The 17,956-nt window shown below is 65.1% G+C and overlaps 6 protein-coding genes across 6 annotated transcripts; 2 read left to right on the top strand and 4 right to left on the bottom strand.

Annotated features, from left to right (window-relative positions):
* Positions 1-1,473: 1,473 nt before the first annotated feature.
* EMIHUDRAFT_458070 (hypothetical protein) lies at positions 1,474-3,155 on the bottom strand. The gene is made up of 2 exons (XM_005775670.1): positions 2,534-3,155; positions 1,474-2,427 (listed from the first exon to the last, which is right to left on the bottom strand). Exons 1-2 carry the CDS (start codon positions 3,134-3,136, stop codon positions 1,807-1,809), a joined length of 1,224 nt encoding a protein of 407 aa, XP_005775727.1. The 5' UTR covers positions 3,137-3,155; the 3' UTR covers positions 1,474-1,806.
* A 1,507-nt stretch (positions 3,156-4,662) lies between these two features.
* EMIHUDRAFT_116528 (hypothetical protein) lies at positions 4,663-7,764 on the bottom strand (the record flags this gene model as incomplete). Its single annotated transcript, XM_005775669.1, has 8 exons — positions 4,663-5,242; positions 5,896-6,321; positions 6,461-6,557; positions 6,596-6,800; positions 6,876-6,938; positions 6,994-7,050; positions 7,122-7,199; positions 7,276-7,764. 8 exons carry the CDS (start codon positions 7,762-7,764, stop codon positions 4,663-4,665), a joined length of 1,995 nt encoding a protein of 664 aa, XP_005775726.1.
* A 1,531-nt stretch (positions 7,765-9,295) lies between these two features.
* On the bottom strand, positions 9,296-10,300 carry EMIHUDRAFT_74490 (hypothetical protein; the record flags this gene model as incomplete). The annotated part of the gene is made up of 3 exons (XM_005775668.1): positions 9,296-9,472; positions 9,694-9,939; positions 9,980-10,300. Coding segments are annotated over 3 exons (744 nt in total), but the record flags the coding sequence as incomplete, so codon positions are not given.
* Positions 10,301-10,973: 673 nt separating this feature from the next.
* On the bottom strand, positions 10,974-12,547 carry EMIHUDRAFT_458067 (hypothetical protein; the record flags this gene model as incomplete). The annotated part of the gene is made up of 6 exons (XM_005775667.1): positions 10,974-11,423; positions 11,745-11,857; positions 12,063-12,122; positions 12,232-12,273; positions 12,367-12,405; positions 12,485-12,547. Coding segments are annotated over 6 exons (765 nt in total), but the record flags the coding sequence as incomplete, so codon positions are not given.
* Positions 12,548-13,389: 842 nt separating this feature from the next.
* Positions 13,390-14,274, top strand: EMIHUDRAFT_239827 (hypothetical protein; the record flags this gene model as incomplete). Its single annotated transcript, XM_005775666.1, has 1 exon — positions 13,390-14,274. One exon carries the CDS (start codon positions 13,390-13,392, stop codon positions 14,272-14,274), a length of 885 nt encoding a protein of 294 aa, XP_005775723.1.
* A 122-nt stretch (positions 14,275-14,396) lies between these two features.
* EMIHUDRAFT_239826 (cytochrome oxidase deficient) lies at positions 14,397-17,897 on the top strand (the record flags this gene model as incomplete). Its single annotated transcript, XM_005775665.1, has 5 exons — positions 14,397-15,281; positions 15,966-16,469; positions 16,576-16,853; positions 17,263-17,647; positions 17,871-17,897. The coding sequence occupies 5 exons, from the start codon at positions 14,397-14,399 to the stop codon at positions 17,895-17,897; spliced, it is 2,079 nt and encodes a 692-aa protein (XP_005775722.1).
* Between the last annotated feature and the right edge of the window lie 59 nt (positions 17,898-17,956).

Below are 17,956 nucleotides of genomic sequence, written 5' to 3'. Positions count from 1 at the left end.
GAGGGCTGACAAGCTGCCGAGCCCAAATCACTGTGAGAGTCGTGATTTCTTGTTGGTTTTCTAAAATCTCTCCCGACCAAGCCTCTCGGAGCAAAAAAGGTGGGTGAGGCGCCATCACAGCCGCGGTGCCTCGCCGCCCTCGCAGGAGCCTGTCGAGGCCTGGGGCTCCACTCGAGGTCATGTCCTCACATAGATTCCAAGGCATTGCAAATAGGGGGGGAAGGTCCCTCGACCCCCCCGCCTGCAATACTCGCGCGACAGCACACCACTGCTCGAAACAAGACCAGCCGTGAGTGTGGGTGTCTCTACCTTGTCGGACAAGAAAGGGGTGAGGTGCCACACGAGGGGTCGCGGTGGCGTCCATCGCCAGGCTCCCTAGCTCAACCGACGACCCTCGCGCCTCGGGATCGACGGCCGATCGTCATTAGTCGCTTATAGGCGGCTCCCGCGGTGACCGAAAGTGGATGGGTTGGGAGCGAGGGGGCGGAAGTGTTGAGTGCGGAGATCGGTCAGCCGGTCTTCATCATTTGCAGCCTCCGTCAAAGGTGAACACACGTCCTTGATAAATCTCATTTCAACCGCCTGTAGTTGGTGCCTTGAGAGATATAATTCGGCGCAGGAGCCGGACTTGTGGGCCGGACCAAAACGGCGTGATTGTCGTATCGAAGCAAGGACCCAATCGTCTGCACGTGTTGATCGAGAGTCGACGCCGACGCGTTGAGCATGAATCGGTTTCGACGTCGGTGAGGCAAAGGAGGGAGAGGAGAAGGTCAACGACCCAGACCGGCCGGCCAATGTCGAGGTGGCGGCGGACAAAGTTTGGGCACACACGCCAAGGCTTTTTTGCCCTGCAAAACGCTCTCCAGCATGTCTCGGTTGTTCAGATTGCTCGTTTGCGTGAAGAATCCCTGCTTTCGCGGACGCACCAGGCCCCAGCGTGCCTGCGCGGCGCGAAGCGCTGGGCTAAAAATGATAAATTTTGATACCATTCTGCTCCAACTACAGCCACATGCGCCGCCTCGCGCCGGCGGTCCACGACAACTACTACCACCGCGTCCTGCTCGGCGAGCGCGTGCTCGGCCTGCCGCCCGGGGCCATCACCTCAGCGCACTTGGCCGAGGCCAACCAAAGCGCCCACCGCGCTTTTTAATCTGCCTACGGTAAAGCCGTATGCCAATGGCGCGCGTCAGTCCCCGGTCCTCAGCGGCTGCCCGGAGAATCCAATCAGCGCAGCGCAGCAGGCCGAGGATGAAACGATGTATTACCAAAGCTACAGTAGGAAGGGCCAGCTGCCGGGACCCTCCTCCTCGGTTTTGACCAGTCCGTTCCCTTGCTTGGTTATCGTTTTTTTCTCGCGTTCTCGCTCAAAGATTGTAGTTTGTAGATTGTTGGTGACGCCCTTCTCGAGGGATTTGGGGGATCTATCCTTATTCCTTTGGCCGCGTTGGGCGCCGCGTTGGGTAGCGAGGATTACCCCGTTTTGGGTTTTCCGGTCAAGAGACGATCAAGACCTCCCCAACGTTCGAATCAGCCAAAGACCGCGAGGCCGCGCAATACACGCGACTCTCACTCCTGGCACACGCCCCATCGTGCATCGACCACCACACCACAGCGTGCGACCGGGGGTGGCTTTGCCGACTGTTCTTCGACCATCACAACCCTGCCTCTCTACCAGAGTGAGCAGAATCCCCCCCCTCTCCCGCCTCTGCCGCGAGCCTTCTATCATGCGGCATGTCTCAGCAACTCGTTGTCGGCCTCCAGCGGGCTCGGTGTCGGCGGTCCTTGAAAGGCGAGTCACATGACACATCACTCAGCCATTGCCTCGAAGATGAGGCACACGTACGCGAGGCTGTCGTAGGCGTTCCGCAGGCCCGCCTCGAGCGGACCCTCGTCTGGCGAGGGCCCGTCGTATGTGTACGCCCCCTCGTACGACGGCTGCGCGTGGTTCTTCAGGTAATCCACGCAGTCGGAGCACCCCGCGCAGCTGCTGCCATAGCCATAGGGGGAGCACTTGTACTCGAGGGAGACGACTGAGGTACAGAAGCTGGAGCAACTTGTCGAAGGGGGGCTGGAGGGTGGAGAAGGCGACGGAGGTGGCGCGACGAGCGTGTAGAAGCCCGGGTGGTACACGCCGTCCTTGTCATAGTAGCCGCTAACATAGATCGGGCTAATCATCTGCATCGGGGCGTGCTCGATCGAAAGCTCCGTCATGACGATCGACATCTCACGGCGGAGGGAGTGGCACGCCGCGGTCGTCGAGTTCCAGGCTTGGCCGTCGAGCTGAGAGACGAGGTACTCGACCGGCTCCTCTCCGAGCCACTCGCGGAGGGTCTGGACGATGTCGCCGTTGCTCGCCCCGTCTGTCGTGCTGTTGCCAAAGACGTCGACCTCCGCCTTGTGGATCGGGCCGTCGAGTTGCCGGATCGCCTGCTTCAGGTGAGTTGAGGTAATCTTCTCCATACACACACACAATTAGGTGGTGGGGCCAGCAAGGCACAGTGCGCTAGGGTGAGCGGTGTGAGAGTGTGTGTGCCTGGAAGAAGTTTGCAACGAAGGTCGCCGGGTCGACGAAGGTGTCGTCGTACCGGAGCTTCTCGAGCAGCGGCTCGAGCTTGCTGCCGATGCGCGCAAGCTCGGCGGTGACGTCGCCGAGGTGCACCGTCATCGTGCTGCGGCAAGAGGTCAAGAGGAGGGTACCGGTGGTGAGTGGAGGAGAGAGGCGGCAGGGAGGCGCGACAGCACGCCTCGCAAGCAAGAGGGGGATCGACTTGGGCGGCCCCCAGTGGCGGACGTATTCAGCGAAGGACGAGAAGAGCATCGACGAGGAGTCGACAGCCGCAGCGAGCGTGCTGATGCTTGGCTGGATCTGGCGGGCGATCGGGACCAACTCGGAGAGTGTGACGAGTGCGTCTGCGGTCTGCGACGGCTTGATGCTGACCACGACGTGCACCGCCAGGCCCACAAGTACCGTGAGAAGCACCACGATGAGGAAGAGGAGGCACGCGATAGCACGCTGCACCGAGCCGGACGTCGAGGCGGCGGGGGCTCGGCCCGCCTTTTCTGGTGCGAGAGACATGGGTCCGTTCACGTCATGGACGCTCAGCGCAATTTCGTTGATCTTCCTGTCAACCGCCATCGGGGGTCAAACGAAAGCGAGCTCCTGGTTATCCATAACCTGGCAGAGCTATCACGGGACGCCGTGGGTTTTGTAAATCATCTGTCCTGGGGGGGCGGCCACCCATGCCGCGTTGGTGTCCAGTCCGAGCCTGACTGTTCTTCACCTTCCTACCTAACCTCTCCAAAGGTGTTTTTTAAGCGTCGATTAAGGGGTCGATCTCATCGAGAGACACTGCGTCGTGTTGATCAACAACAAGTAAGATGATGGCGCCCACGCCAATAAAAAAATCAGCACGAGGCCTCGCGTCTCGCGGGGCGTGGGGGGCGGTGTGTCTGAGGCAAGCGAGGGGCGGGGCAGGGGGAGGCTGTCCTGTTGCCGCTAGGCGGCGGGGCTGCGCGGCAAAGAAGCGAGGCGGCTGCGAGGCGGACACACATGCACGTCGGGATTAGCGTTTGTGTTCGGGATTCGGGTGTGACAAGGCTCAAGGGCCGAAGACTTACGTTAGGTAAGGGGGAGAGAGAGGCTCGACCCTCTTCCCCCACCTCCCACACCTCCCTTCCGGTTCGGGGGTCTAGACTCTACGTGGCTGGGTTCACAGCGATTGTAGGAAAATTGGGAAACCACTTGACGGTCGCGGCCTTCCGACTCGCGCCTCCGCCTCACTGGCACTATTGTAGCCCTGGCCGGTGCGCGTGCGGAGTTGAAGTTCCGGAGTAAAAATTCGAAGGCGTTCTCTCCCGGTGACCAAAAAATGTCCACCTCAGAGGCACCTCCGGAGGCAGGCCGCCGCACGCCGGCGACACAGCTCCAGCTGTCGAACTGACCCGCAGCTCCTCTCAGAGCGGGAACTGTGACGAAAGTTGACTGAGGCGGTTGTCAGGAACCATCATACGGATCACATGGTGGCTCTCTCATGACGGGAGACCGCCCGACCACTCCTGAGTGGCACTGCCACCGGTGTCGCTCGACGTCCTGTGTCGACAGCGTGCCGACAGCGACACAGACCATGTGGGACGCGTCGAGTATCGACCTCTACTGCTTACCCAGCCTTCGAGTGTATCCTGGCTGTGGTCCCACACCCACTGGTGTCCATCTCAGAGACCGCAGGAGGTCATGAGGGTCGATGGGAGTGCCAACCCCACAATGCCTAAAAACCCAGCCCAGTAGTGGAGGGCCCCAACTGTGCGGTGTGTGGAGACGCTGGCACGGCATGTACACTAATTCTCTATCTCTCTCCCAACACCCAAGCTGACCCGCACGTCGGATGCGACGGATGATGGGGCACGCATTTGTCTTAGAACATGCCACCATGCACCAACAACATACAACTACATTCTCATGGTTCGTGGTCTGGTCCTGCCCACCAGATGGCACGCAAGTGGGCGGCACATAAGGGTGACATTATAAAGACCTCTGAGCTCTCTCAGAGGCCAGGGACGCGCACCTGAGATGGTGGTCTAGTAGAGACGCAGGCATCTGAACCGAATACCCGCACGCGGGTGGAAGATCAGCGCGATGGGCGGAGAGGCAGGCATCTCTAGCCTTTACCGAGGACCGGCTGCGGGCGAGGTGAGCGACGGCGGCAAGGCGGGCATCTCCGACAGCTCCTCCCCCCGCAGCCGCGCCCCCCGCGCCACGTCCCACCCTCCCTCCTCCGACTCCTCGTCGCCGGACGACCCGCCCGCGGCCCCACCACTGCCGCGGCCTCCGCCACCGCCTCCGCCTCCCCCGCGCGCGAGGTGGCGCTCGATCCGCTCGACACTGGACGCGAGGGCCGCCTGGCGGCGCTGCATCCGCTCCATCAGCGCGACCACCTCGCGCTGCGCCGACGCCGACGAGAGGCCCGCGCCCGCGTCGCCGCCGTCGGACGAACGCCACTGCGGCGAGAGGTTGCCGGTACGGCCTCGCGGCTTGAGGTAGCGCTCGAGGCCGATGTCTGAGCTTGGGCGCTGCAGCGGCGTGGGGCGCTGCAGCGGCGAGCGGACCGCGCCGGCGGCGGGCAGGTTGGCGGCGGACTGGCTCAAGATGGAGGAGGGCGCGCGGCCACCTGTGCGGCGGCCCTGCGCGCGCGCCTGCTCTCGCCGGTGCAAGTGCAGCGAGCGGATGAAGCCGTCCATGCCGGACCTGCACACCGCTGGCGGTGTCAAGAGACGCTGTTCGCAGCGGGCGGGCGAGAGTCCCCTCCCTGCCGAGCACACCCGTCGATCGACGCCGAGACACTCGGGACGGAGTCGCGGGGCAGCGAGTCGCGAGAGCCGCCGAAGGAGGAGGGGGCGGAAGGGCGTTGGCGCGTGCGGCCCGTCGTGATCATGATCGCCCTCGCAGCGGACTTGAGCAGGCGCGACGAGCTCGGCGGCAGCTTGGGGCTGCCTCCCTCCCCCCCGCTCTTGCCGCACCGTGTCGGAGAGCCGAGGGCGGCGGAGGCGGCGGCGGAGGCGGAGGCGGAGGCGGCGAAGGCGGCGGAGGCGGCGGAGGCGGCGGAGGCGGCGGAGGCGGAGGCGGCGGCGGAGGAGTGCTCGAGCTGGAGGATGCCTTAGGGGTGAGAGGGTGAGAGGGTTTAGGGTAGGGGAGAGAGGGAGAGAGGGAGAGTGCTCGAGAGAGCCCGGTCGCAGAGCCTCTCCACAGTGTCTAGGAAGTGTCTAGGAAGTGTCTAGGAAGTGTGCAGGAAGTGCCTCGGTCGCAGAGCCTCTCCACGTCGAGGTTCGGGAAGACGGCATGGCAAAACTCGAAAAAGGTGATGTCGCCGCTCTGTCCCTCGTCGAGGAGGTGGAAGAGACGCCGCGCCTGCGAGGCAAAGAGGCCGAGATAGCCGAGATGGCGCCGAGATGTCGTCGGAGATCTCGTCGAGATCTGGAAGTGCTGGCGCCTCCGAGGCGGTGTAGTCGAGGCCGAGTTCGTCGAGCAGCCGGTGGAACTCGAGGTAGTCGAGGAAGCCGGATCGGTCGGTGTCCGCCTCTTCGAAGAGCTGCAGCATGCCGTTGAGGGAGATGTTGCGGTCGATGCAGGTGCGCTGCACCCGCAGGATGAGCTGCACCTTGGAGCGCTCCTCCCACGCCTTTGAAAAGTTGTTGCCGACGATGGCGAGAGGCATCGCCAGCAGCACCACTCCTGCCAGGATGGCCACTGATCCGACGACCTTGCCCGCGTGCCCTTCCGGGGAGACGTCTCCATACCCGACGGTGGTGAAGGTGACGAGCATGCACCTGGCATCAGTTGGACTTGGCATCAGTTGGACTTGGCATCAGTTGGACTTGGCATCAGTTGGACTTGGCATCAGCGCATGCTACCGTTGCCATCTTGTTAGTGCTATCTCGTTGTGGAAAAGGTGTGGCGAGCACGCACCAGATGGCCTCGCCGATGTCGCCGAAAGGCGAGCCTCCCGAGCGGTCGGCGCGGAGGATCACCAGCTCGATGTGCTCCACGTAGTAGAGGATGGCGCCTGATGCCGTGGTCGACATGTCAGCGCGGAATCGACACATGCTCGCGGCGGTATCGAAAAGGCGAAGCATCTCGGCTGCATCGCGCCGAAGAAGAATGCGCCGATCAGGACGAAGACGACGGGGACGGCGAGGGCGCGCGCTGAGAGGGAGAGGGCTTTGAAGAGGACGGTGGAGTCGGGGTTGTACCGCGCAATCTTGAGGATGCGAACCACGCGGAACACCTCCAGCATGTCGCCGGCGACCTGCCGGAGCAGTGTATACACAACGCGTGACCCCGATTTCTTGCATGGCGCACGTCTCATCACCTCGGGAGGGACCTGGACGGGGTTGTTTGCGCTGGCGGCTTCCGAGCCGCAGCCGTTGATGGAGCTGCCGCTCGCCTGGGAAAGTCAACTCACCCTCTTGTAAAGCTAGGAGGAGGCCCGGCCGGTTGACTAAGCTCGCCGCTCCGCGCGCCGCGTCAATCACGAGGACGGTCCAGTCGGGGACGACCTGAGTTCACGGCGGGGGGTGTGAAGAGGCGCTGTTCACGACATGAGTTGCAGGAGCGGCCCAGCTGCGACCGAGATCAAGTCCACCCACCAGTACGGCGAGGAGAACATCTCTGAGACGTTGCGCTTGGAGATCGTGACGAGGACGAGCTAAGGAAAGGCAAGGGAAGGGAAGGGACGGTAAGCTTCTCCAGAAAAACGAGGTGGTGGGGCAAGGGGGGGCGACCTCGACCGAGAAGAAGGCGGTGAGCACCCAGCCGGCGACCCACGTGGCGCAGTCGTCGGGGACGGCGCCCCACGACCCCGTCTCGACCATCATCAGCAGCGCCTGCGCCAGGATGGCGGCGGTGATGGCGAGCGAGAAGGCGCGCGCCGCGAGCGAGCGGCTCGGGTCGTCGAGGAAGAGCTGCAGGTGGAGCCGCCAGTCGCTGTGCGAAGAGGCCCACTTGAGCCACGCGTAGTGGCGGGCTCCTGGGTGGTAGTGGCCAAGGTCGATGTGCGACACCGGCCGTGAGGGCTGGTGGTGGTTGGCGTGCGTGGTGGGCGACGGGCTCCGCGCGGCGGGCGCGACTGCGGGGTGCCGGACGTGGTCCTTCACAAAGCTTACGACGGAGGTGGCGAGATTGCCTACCGCAGAGTGGTCGAAGACCGCAGTCAGCTCTTCGAACTGCTCCTCGTCGATCAGCGCGCCCGACGCCGACGCCGAGCGGCGCATGGAGTTTGGCGGCGAGGACGGCCGGTGCGGCGATGGCCCCCGGTGGGTCTCGGACGACCTCTCGGGGATGGCCGTCTCGGAGGCGGAGCGGCGCATCATCGTGGGACAAGCGCTTTGATGGTGGACTGCAACGTCGAAGGCGGAAGAAAGGTCGAGCGAAGCAATGGCGGCGGCCGCGAAGCACTAGATGGCGCCTCAGCAGGAAAAAAATTAAGCCACTAGTCGAGAGAGAATAGGGAGTCCACCGTGCTGCGAGCCTGTCGCTGTCCCTTTTGTCAGTAGCAGGAGAACTAGGAGAGCGCAACCAGTAGGAGGCCCGAGCCTGCCCCCGTGCCGCCGGGTGCAACTTTGTCCTTCCTATACGAGAGAGGAATCCCTGGGACCCTGTCGTGTGGGTGATCCCTGCCCAGCCCCCCTCCGTGTCGCGATGCGCTCCCCGCTCCCGTTCCCCTGTGTCCCTGATCGTCCTTACAAGATCCTGCTCGTGCAGGTGGGGACCCTGTCCTTCTCCCACCCCTTGTTTGGTGTGTCCGTTTTATTTATTTGTTGAATTCTATTTATTAGGCTGCCCCCAACGCCAAGGCCCCCCGGGCCGCCGCGGGTTTGGGAGTTATGCTTAGGCACAGCTTCGGCGATGGCAGCCCCTTTCTGGGGTGCTGCATAGGCGGGGAGTCTCCCCCGCTGGCGGGGAGTCTCCCCCGCTGGTCTCCTCCCTCCGATTTTTTTCTTTTTTGCGCCAGTCCCATCCAGTGTCGTGCGAGGTAGTTTTGTTGTAAAATTCTTTTCCTTTGAGAGCAGAACGCCGGGTTTGTCTATCTGCGTGTGAGGTGTGTGTCAGTGCGGGGCGGCGGAGGGCGCGGGGGCGCGCAAGGACAGAGACTCAACGGCTCGTCGGCTCGTCGAGGTTGGAGTAGGGGAGGGGGGATGGGCGGTCGGCGAGGCGGTACGTGTAAAGCCGTATGGGGTCAGTCGTTCACCTTCCTGCCTCGTCCCGGGAAGCCGGGCATCGTGACGCCGTCACCTTTACCTCCCATACGTGATTGAGGCTTCTTCCTCGGGCTTGCTCCATCTCCTCCGTCTCTTTCCCACCTAGCTCCTAGGCGGGGCGCGGTGGGTGTGCGGGCGCGGGGCGTGCGGTGCGGGGTGTGTGTTTGTGCGTGTGATCTGACTGCGGCAAGTGACCATCCGTTTGTATTATTAACAACGCGCTCAAAAAAAATCCTTCCGCAACTCTCTCCGTCCCCACAAAGGAAGTAAGAACCCTGCACAGAGATCGAGCCACGGGCGGGGACCTGTTCCTTTTTACCCATCTCACAGTAGAGGTGTCCGTTTAGCGTTTTGATTTAGTATTTATTTATTTCCCTCTATACTCCTGAGTTTACTCTAGCCTTTGAATGCCGTGGGGCTCCTGTCGTCAGACGTGGAGACGCGAGGGTTGCCCCCCCTTGCCCCACCACCTCGTGTGTGTGGAGAAGTTTACCTACCTACCTCTAGCCGTTCCACGTCTCGCACGTGCCGAACATCGTGCGCGTCACACGGGCGCCCGCCTCCCGCAGCAGTCCGGAGGCACGGGCGTGCCCGTCGCGCGGAGGAACATGGAGGGGTGGAGGCCCCGCGCGCCAGTGAAGTCCGCCCCGCCGATGTCGGCGCCGGTGAAGTCACAGCCCGTGACGTCGCTGTAGCGGAAGCTCGCGCCCTGCAGCTTGGCCTGGACAAAGGAGGTGTGCTCGAGGCTCGCCATCTCGAAGGAGGCGTTGCGCGCCTCGGCGCGGTCGAGTGTCGAGAACCCCTTCATCTCGGCGCGGTGCAGCGAGGCGTTGGTGAGGTTCGCCTAATGGTAGTAGGCAGCCTTACTTCCAAGATCTGACCCCCTCTCCACGCCCCACGAGTCAGGGTGGCCTCGTCCAGTCGCGTGTGGTCGATGGAGACGCCGTCGAGGGTGGCGAAGGAGAGGTCTGCGCTGGTGAGCACCGTGTCGGTGAGGGAGGCGGGAGGGACGCCCGTCGCGAAGAGAATGCCGCTGCCCGAGAAGGCGGCGCGGCGCAGGTCGGCGGCGTGCAGGTACACGTCATCGATGGCGACGCCGCGGAGGTCCGCGTCGACGAAGGAGGCGGCGGGGAAGCGGCCGTTGGTCATGATCGCCTCGCTCAGCTTCGCGTTGTCGAAGCGCACCGCCTCAGCCACGAGGTCGGGTGCGCCCCACTGGCCTCCGAACGTCGACCCGCTCAGGTCGGCGCCTCGGAAGTCTGCCCTCGCGAGCTTGGACTCGCCTGTTCACAGCTGCAGGTGTGAAGAGGCGCTGAGGTCGGAAGTCTGCCCTCGCGAGCTCGGCTGCGCCGAAGGAGGACTCGGCGAGGCTGGCGCCTCGGAAGGAGGAGTTGCGGAGGTCCGCCCACCCAAAGTCCGCGCCCTGCGCCCACGCCCCGTCGAAGCGCGCAGCGAGGCAGGTCGCGTGCTGGAAGAGGCACTCGCGCAGGTCGGCCTTGAGCAGCAGGGCCATCGAGAGGTCGACGCTCGAGAGGTCCGCGCGACGCAGCCTAGACACTTCCTAGACACTTCCTAGACACTTCCCAGACACCTCCTAGGAGAGGTCCGCGCGACGCAGCCTCTGGCGGGAGAGGTCGGCGCGGCGGAGGTCGCTGCAGGCGGCGAAGCTGGCCGCCGGTCGGAGGAGGAGGAGGCAGGCGTTGGGGGGAGGGGAGGGCGGCGGGGCGGGAGGCGGGCGGGGAGGGGGCGGGGCGGGGGGCGGGGGGGGCGGCGGCGGCGGCTCTGGCCGCGGCGGCGGCGGCGGAGGGGGCGGAGGCGACGGCGGGAAGCCTGGGGGCGGCGGCGCTGGCGGCTTGCCGGGGGGTGGGGCAGGGCGGGGGGGCTCGGGCTTCGGCGACGGAGGGGGAGGGGTGGCGGGGAGGGGGGAGGGGGGAGGGAGGGAGGGGGGCTGTCCCGGGAGCGGCGGGGTGGCGGGCGGCGGCGGGGGCGGCGGCGAGGAGGGGGGCGGGGGTGGGGGAGGGGTCGGGGGCGGCCTTGGCGGGAAGACCTTTAGCCAGCAGGTGTAGCCGTGGGCGGGCTGGGTGTGCGAGATTTGGTCGCGGTGGAGCTCGCAGCGGCGGTAGCCGGCGCCGACGCTCGCAAACTCGACGGCGGTGCAGCTCTCCTCCGCAGCTGCCGCGCCTCCTCGAAGGTACCGGTCCCTCCCCCCGCCACGCGGCACGAGCCCACCTGCAGATCCGCCGAGGTGCAGCCGAGGTGCAGCCGAGGTGCAGCCGAGGTGCAGCCGAGGTGCAGCCGAGGTGCAGCCGAGGTGCAGCCGAGGTGCAGCCGAGGTGCAGCCGAGGTGCAGCCGAGGTGCAGCCGAGGTGCAGCCGAGGTGCAGCCGAAGTGCAGCCGAGGTGCAGCCGAGGTGCAGCCGAGGTGCAGCCGGCGTGGCAGCCTGCCCCTCCGGTAGCATGAAGCCGGCCACCTCGGCCGCGCTCGCCTTGGCCGGAGTGGGGAGGAGCGGTGCGGTGCCGGCCCGTGGCTGCGGCAGCGGCGGTGCCAGCAGCGGCGGCAGCAGCGTTGGCGGTGGCGGCGGCGGTGCCACCGCTACCGCTACCGCTGCCATAGCGCCGCCGCCAGCAGACCCTCTCTGGCGCCGGCCGGAGCCCTTGACGAAGCAGTCGAACCTATGGGGAGGTCGCAGGGAAGGCTCGACAAAGGCAAGAGTGCCAACTCCTCTGAGTTCAAGTCGCTCCCTCCCTCGGCTGTATCTCAGCTGCATCTCGGCTGCACCTCGGCTGCATCTCGGCTGCATCTCGGCAGCCTCTCGGCTGCCTCTCGGCTGCCTCTCGGCTGTATCTCGGCTGCCTCTCGGCTGTATCTCGGCTGCGTCTCGGCTGTCTCTCAGCTGTCTCGGCTGCCTCTCGGCTGCCTCTCGGCTGCCTCTCGGCTGTCTCGGCTGTCTCGGCTGTCTCGGCTGTCTCGGCTGCGTCTCGGCTAGGTCTCACCCGGGCAGGGGAAAGGTGTGACTCACCGGCAGCCGGTGGATCTCGCAGCGCGTGTAGCCGCCGATGAGAGCGAACTCGACCGCGGTGCAGTGGTGCTCTCCCGCGCAGCGCGCCTGCGGTGGCAGAGGGAAGCGCTCTCTCCTCCCAAAGAGGTCGGCGTGTGGTATTCGGGTGTGCACATCCGATCGGCGGAAACAGTGCGCTGCTCTTTGTGTCGTCGTATGCTTCCAGTGCCGGCCTAGTCGCCGCCATGATGCACGGGCGAGGACGGTGCTGAGGGTGGTGTGGGGTGGTGTGGCCGCTCTAGAAGCAATTTACTTTGCAGTCAGCCTCAGTCTTGAGCCACGACGCCTCCTCAAACGTTCCAGAGCCACCGCCCTGCGTTCGGCATGAGCCTCGCTGCCCGTTCGGGCGGTCCCAAGTGATTGAAGGAACTAGGAGTGCGGCGCCGCTGCTTGGCGCGGGCTGCTGAGCGAGAGGTGGGTACCACGGCATTGTGTGTTTTGACCACCCCGACGACGGTGACTGCCTGTGCCCAATGCACACACAGCCTGGGTTCTGGCTCCCCGGACGATAGGGAGGGGCGCGACAGATGAGTGTCTTGTCTAGCGTCCACCCATACCGCGTTGGTGTCCCAGTCGTTGGTCGGACTGTGTTTCGCCTTCCCATCAATCAATCAATTGTGGTTCTGTGTGTCGCTCCTGTGTGACCGTCATCGCCCGTCTAGCGTCCACCCATACCGCGTTGGTGTCCCAGTCGTTGGTCGGACTGTGTTTCGCCTTCCCATCAATGTATGTTGACATTGAGGTGAGAGAGAGATTTTTAGCAATACCAAACAACTCTAACACTCACACGTAATTTGTGTTTTGAGGTGATGAGGAGTAAGCGGTGACAGTAAGGCCGCTTGCCGTGCTGACACACACCCCCACGCTGAGCTGACCTCCGTTCGGACGCCCAAACAAAGGCACGTTTGAGGGTTCCGGCTCCCATGTGGGTAGGTAGGTTACCTTCAAGTGCCACGACGTGCGGCCTAGATTTAGCACACGCGCCTCAGCTTGCATACACTCATACATTGGACTGTCATCGCCTGTGAGTGCGAGAAGGGCTAGCCGCAGGCAGCTAGCCCATGAGGAGAGCGTCCATAGACACCTCACTAGACCCCACATACGGTCTCGTCCGTGCCTCGCAGGCCGGTGAGATTGCTAGAGGTGGAGCAAGCTGCTCTAGCCTCACATGTCACTTCCTGTCGTCTGTTGTTTGAGTTGTGCCCTTGTTTGTGCCCTTGGCACCGTGGAGTGCTGGGGGGGGCGACAGGGAGGATGTGGCCCTGAGTTATGTGTACGCCGACTCAGGGTGTGTGGCAGCCAGCTGGCTGTGTGTCTTGTGAGCCTGTTTGTGTCTGTGTGTCGCTCGTGCGTGTCGTCATCATCTGTCCAGCGTCCACCCATACCGCGTTGGTGTCCAGTCCGAGCCTGGCTGTTCTTCACCTTTCTACCTATGTATGTTTGTAGTGGCGCGATTGTGCGTCAGGCGAAAGGCGAGCGCCGGCGGAAGGTGGCACGCCGAGCGTGTCAGCCAAGGGAGGCGATTGCGCGTCAGGCAAAGCTGTTGTTGGCCGACGACGTCGCCTTCGCTTCGGCTTGCGATGCCGAATCCGCTCCTGTTCGTCGGCAAGGGCGCGGCGCTGACGGCGGCGGCCCGAGCGGCTGACAAGGCGAACGAAGGCGGCGGAGCATTCCAGCGGCTGGGCGAGGGCCGCGGCGCGGCAATCCGGCTCGCGTGGCCGGCGGAGGCGCTGCACACCGTGCCGCACGAGAGGCGGGCGGCGGCGGGCGACGCGGACGACCCGTTCGCGCACGGCCGTCCGATCACCAAGAGGGAGAGGCGCGCGGCGGGCGAGCTGCGCGCCGTGCAGCACCAGGAACGTGCGGAGGCGCCCAGAGAGGCGGAGCGGGCGGCGGCAGAGGAGCGGACGGCGGAGCAGGCGGCGCTGCTGGCGCCGCTCGCGGCGACGGACACCACGGCGCGCCTGGCGAAGCGGAGGCGGAGCGCCCTCGTGGCGGCGGTGCTGCATCAACCCATTGCGGAGCCGGCGGGCCGGGCGGCTCAGATGCTCGCGCCGCTCGGCGAGCACTTGAAGAGGCAGTGCGACGAGGTGGCGAAGCGGTGGGACGACTTCCAGACGGAGATGGAGCGGCTTGACGAAGACGGCGGCGATGCGGACATGCGCTCCTACCTAAGGGCCCTGCCTGCTGGGCTGAGAAGGGCTTCATCCCTGCTGCCGAACGCGCACCCCACAGGGCCAGGGCGCTCTTTTGCTGACTGCACTCCAAGCAAGTGCTCCAGTCAGTGCATGCATGCAATGCACGCGAGAAAGAACGACGTGATGCTTGCGTCCCAGCCAGAGTGCCCTCGCGCAGAACCAACCAACGCATCCGAGAGTGGGACGACCGAGTGGGAGGAAGGTCGGACATTTTTTTCTAATATATTCTCGGACGCGTCCCCGGACGCACGTTTTGATCGATTTTGAACCGTCCACCCGTCGGCAGCCGCTCTGATACCGGTCCAACCCCTGCGCCTCCGTACACGGGGGAGAGAGTGCTGAAAGTACACGGAGAAAGGGAGAGGGGGGTGAAGTACAAAGGCTGCAACATGGCCAACCCCCTTTGCCTCACCAGCAATGTGTTCAAGGACCCGCATCTAAACTTTGCATTCGGAGGCAACGCCGATTTTCGCGGCCGCCACGGCGTGCTCTACAACTTTCTGTCTGCGCCGGGCCTTTCAGTCAACATCAAGACGGAGGAAGCGATCTTCAAAATTCACGACGGCGCGCTCACGGTGAACGGATCATTTTTGACAGAGGCGCACGTGGTCGCGCGAGTCGGTGCAGTGGGCGGGCATGCCGGGCACAAGGCGGTCGCCTCGTTCTGGTCGACCGAGCTGAACGAGCACAACTGGGGCTTTCAGGTGGTGAACGGAAGCTGCGGCGGTCGCCCCTTCAAATTCGGTAAACACGGGGGGAAGAAGTGCTTCGAGCTCACCATGGCAATGGAGCACTCTTCGGCCTCCTTCGCCCTGCCGGATTGGACCGTGACTGTCCACGGAATGCGCTCTGTTCCAAACGACCTGGACTGGGTCGCGGGGCCCCGCCATCGGCTGGACATCAGCTTCGCCAGCCGCGGCTCGCTCGCCCGCTCCAAGCCACACGGACTTATAGGCCAGTCGTTTGCCACCCCGGGCCTGGTTAGGAACGGCAAGGTCGACGAGTACCCTTGGGAGGGTTCGTTCACCACGAGCGCAATGGCCGAGGGCGCCATCGAGGGAGCGGCGTCGCAGTACGAGGTGGCCTCGCCTTTCGCGACATCCTTCGCTTTTGGGCGCTTCGACGCGGCAGCTGTTAACGTCGATCCCTCTCCGAAGCACGAGGCCTCGGGCGTCATCGACGCCTCCTCCGTCGAGCGCGTCTCAGTGCCGGCGCTAGCCGCAGAGCGGCGCCGGCTCTCCGAGGCTCCGTGCCCGCCACCGTCACCAGCGGCGGTCTCGACCTCCCCTCCACCAGTGGCGGTCGCCGCCTCCCCCCCGCCAGTGGCAGTCGCCGCCTCCCCTCCACCAGTGGCGGTCGCCGCCTCCCCCCCGCCAGTGGCAGTCGCCGCCTCCCCTCCACCAGTGGCGGTCGCCGCCTCCCCCCCGCCAGTGGCAGTCGCCGCCTCCCCTCCACCGGTGGCGGTTGCCGCCTCCCCTCCACCAGTGACGGTTGCCGCCTCCCCTCCACCGGTGGCGGTTGCCGCCTCCCCTCCACCAGTGACGGTAGCCGCCTCCCCGCCGCCAGTGGCGGTCGCCGCCTCCCCCCCGCCAGTGGCGGTCGCCGCCTCCCCGCCGCCAGTGACAGTCGCCGCCTCCCCCCCGCCAGTGGCGGTCGCCGCCTCCCCGCCGCCAGTGACAGTCGCCGCCTCCCCCCCGTCCCCTGAGCCATCGCCTCCTCCCCCACCATTGCCCGGTCCTCCTGAGCCGTCGCCCCCGCCCCCGCCGCCCTCTCCGTTTCCGTCCCCTGAGCCATCCCCTCCCCCCCCACCGTTGCCCAGTCCACCTGAGCCGTCGCCCCCGCCACCTGCGGAGGCGTGCGACCCACTCGGCCGTTGCCGCGGCAACGACAGCCGGTGCGGCCACTTCAGCGGTGGCAATCCCACGAGCAACGTCAATTTTGGGTGTGGCTCTCAGCAGGCGTGCCAGGCTGTTTCGGCTGGCTGCTCCAGCAGCCTCTCGTGCACCGAGGACCAGTGCCTCGGCTGCAAGGACGGTTGCGACTGCCGCTGGTCCGCCACCGTGCCCGAGGAGTGTGCCGACACTGCCACATCCCCGCTGGGTGTGTGCTCCGGCAACGATTCCCGCTGCGGGCACTTCAACAATGGCAACCCGACCAGCAATGTCAACAACGCGCCTGGCTGCCCCGACGCGAGCTCGTGCACCGAGGCCTCGTGCCTCGGCTGCGTCGATGGCTGCGACTGCCGCTGGAGGGAGTCTCGCACCGCCACCGTCTCGGCACCACCCCCGCCGCCGCCCCCCGTGCGCGCCACAAAGATTTATTGTCAGAACAGCAACGAGGTCTGCGACGCGGATTGGTGGTTCGAGCCGTCGTTCAACAACAGGGTTATGGACGGCTCCGCGGGCAAAGAGATGTGGTGCCAGGGGTCGAACGCGATTTGCGCCATCATGGACGCTGAGAAGGTGACGGCGGCGTAATCCGGCAACAAGATTATACATCCGTTGACACACGGCACTTCCCTGCGCCTCCGCCCCAAGCTTCTCGTGAGCCTCTCTCCCCCGTGAGCAGGTCATCTGCAGTGGGTCAAAGGCCCAGTGCTACTACAAGCCAGGAGAGGCCTTCCGCTGCGTGGGCAACGGCTGCCCCACCTGCCTCGGCGCGGGGGCCCAGTGCATCGAGGGCAGCGCCGTCGGCGATTGGTCGCACATCCAGATGAACAGCGCGATTGGCGCGACGATGACCTTCGACGGATCGGGCAGCTACACCCAGATCAAGTGCACCGGCGTCTCCTCAAAGTGTAACTGCGGCGCTGCCGAGAAGTGCGAGTGCCCGGGGACGGCGAGCCGGTGCTACACCACCGCAGCGACGGGTGAGTGCTCGGCGACCGGGGCCGGCGCCCGCTGCGAGGCAGCCTGATATTCTCACTGAGGGACATCGGTTGAAGACACCCCTATTGGGCCGACGGCACCGTGAGCGTCCCTGACTACGCGCTGGATTACACAGCGCGCGGAGCGCGTGGCTAGACATTAGCAGACAGCGCGCGGAGCGCGCCAGTTGGACGCACTGGCCACTCTATAGAGATTTTTAGCAACACCTTAAAGAGAGGTTCAGGTGGTTTTAAGATCCGTTAGCGGGAGATCAATACCGAACAAATCTAACACTCACACGCACATCATTTGATCACTGCAGAACGCTTGGGAGAATTCTTTTTAGTTTCCGGGAACTTCGACGTATGCTTCGCGCCCGCTCGCTCAGGCTGTGTCGGCCGCCGCTGGCGGCCTTTCGGCTGCTGAGCAGCGCCGCCGGGCCGAGTGCGCCCTCGCCCAGCGCGAGCGCCGCGCGCCGAGCCATGCGAAGCCCGGTCACGTGGCTCTCGGCGGCGGCGACGCTTGGCGTGCTGTATGCCGGCTACGAGTGGCAGTACCAGCGGCAGCTTCATCGGCAGCGGGCGGCGGGGCGGCCCGACCTGGGCGGGCCGTGGTCGCTGGTCGGCGTCGACGGCCAGCGCGTCACCTCGGAGCAGCTGCAGGGGCAGTGGGTGCTGCTGTACTTTGGCTTCACAAAGTGCCCCGACATCTGCCCGCAGGAGATGGACAAGCTGACGGCGGTGCTGCGGAGCCTGGACGGGAAGGGGCAGCGGGTGCTGCCCGTCTTCATCACCATCGACCCCGCCCGCGACGACGCTCCCCGACTCAAGGCCAGACTCCTCCACGCCCTCCTCTGTTGCCTCCCGCCTGCCTTCCTCCGCCTCCCTCTCCGCCTGCCTCCCTCCCTGCCCTCCTCGCGCCGCTCCTCCTCGCCTCTCCCCTCCACACACCCCTCGCCTCTCCGCCCCGCCGCACAGGCCTACTTTGGCGAGGGAGAGTTCCACGAACGGTTCCTCCCGCTGACGGGCTCGTTCGAGGAGGCGCCGAGACACTTCCGAGACACTTCCGAGACACTTCCGCCC

The sequence above is a fragment of the Emiliania huxleyi genome, assembly GCF_000372725.1.
Source record: "Emiliania huxleyi CCMP1516 unplaced genomic scaffold EMIHUscaffold_297, whole genome shotgun sequence".
Lineage (NCBI taxonomy): Eukaryota > Haptophyta > Isochrysidales > Noelaerhabdaceae > Emiliania > Emiliania huxleyi.
The sequence above is the reverse complement of the archived record's forward strand: the minus strand, read 5'-3'. Positions and strand labels throughout refer to the sequence as shown.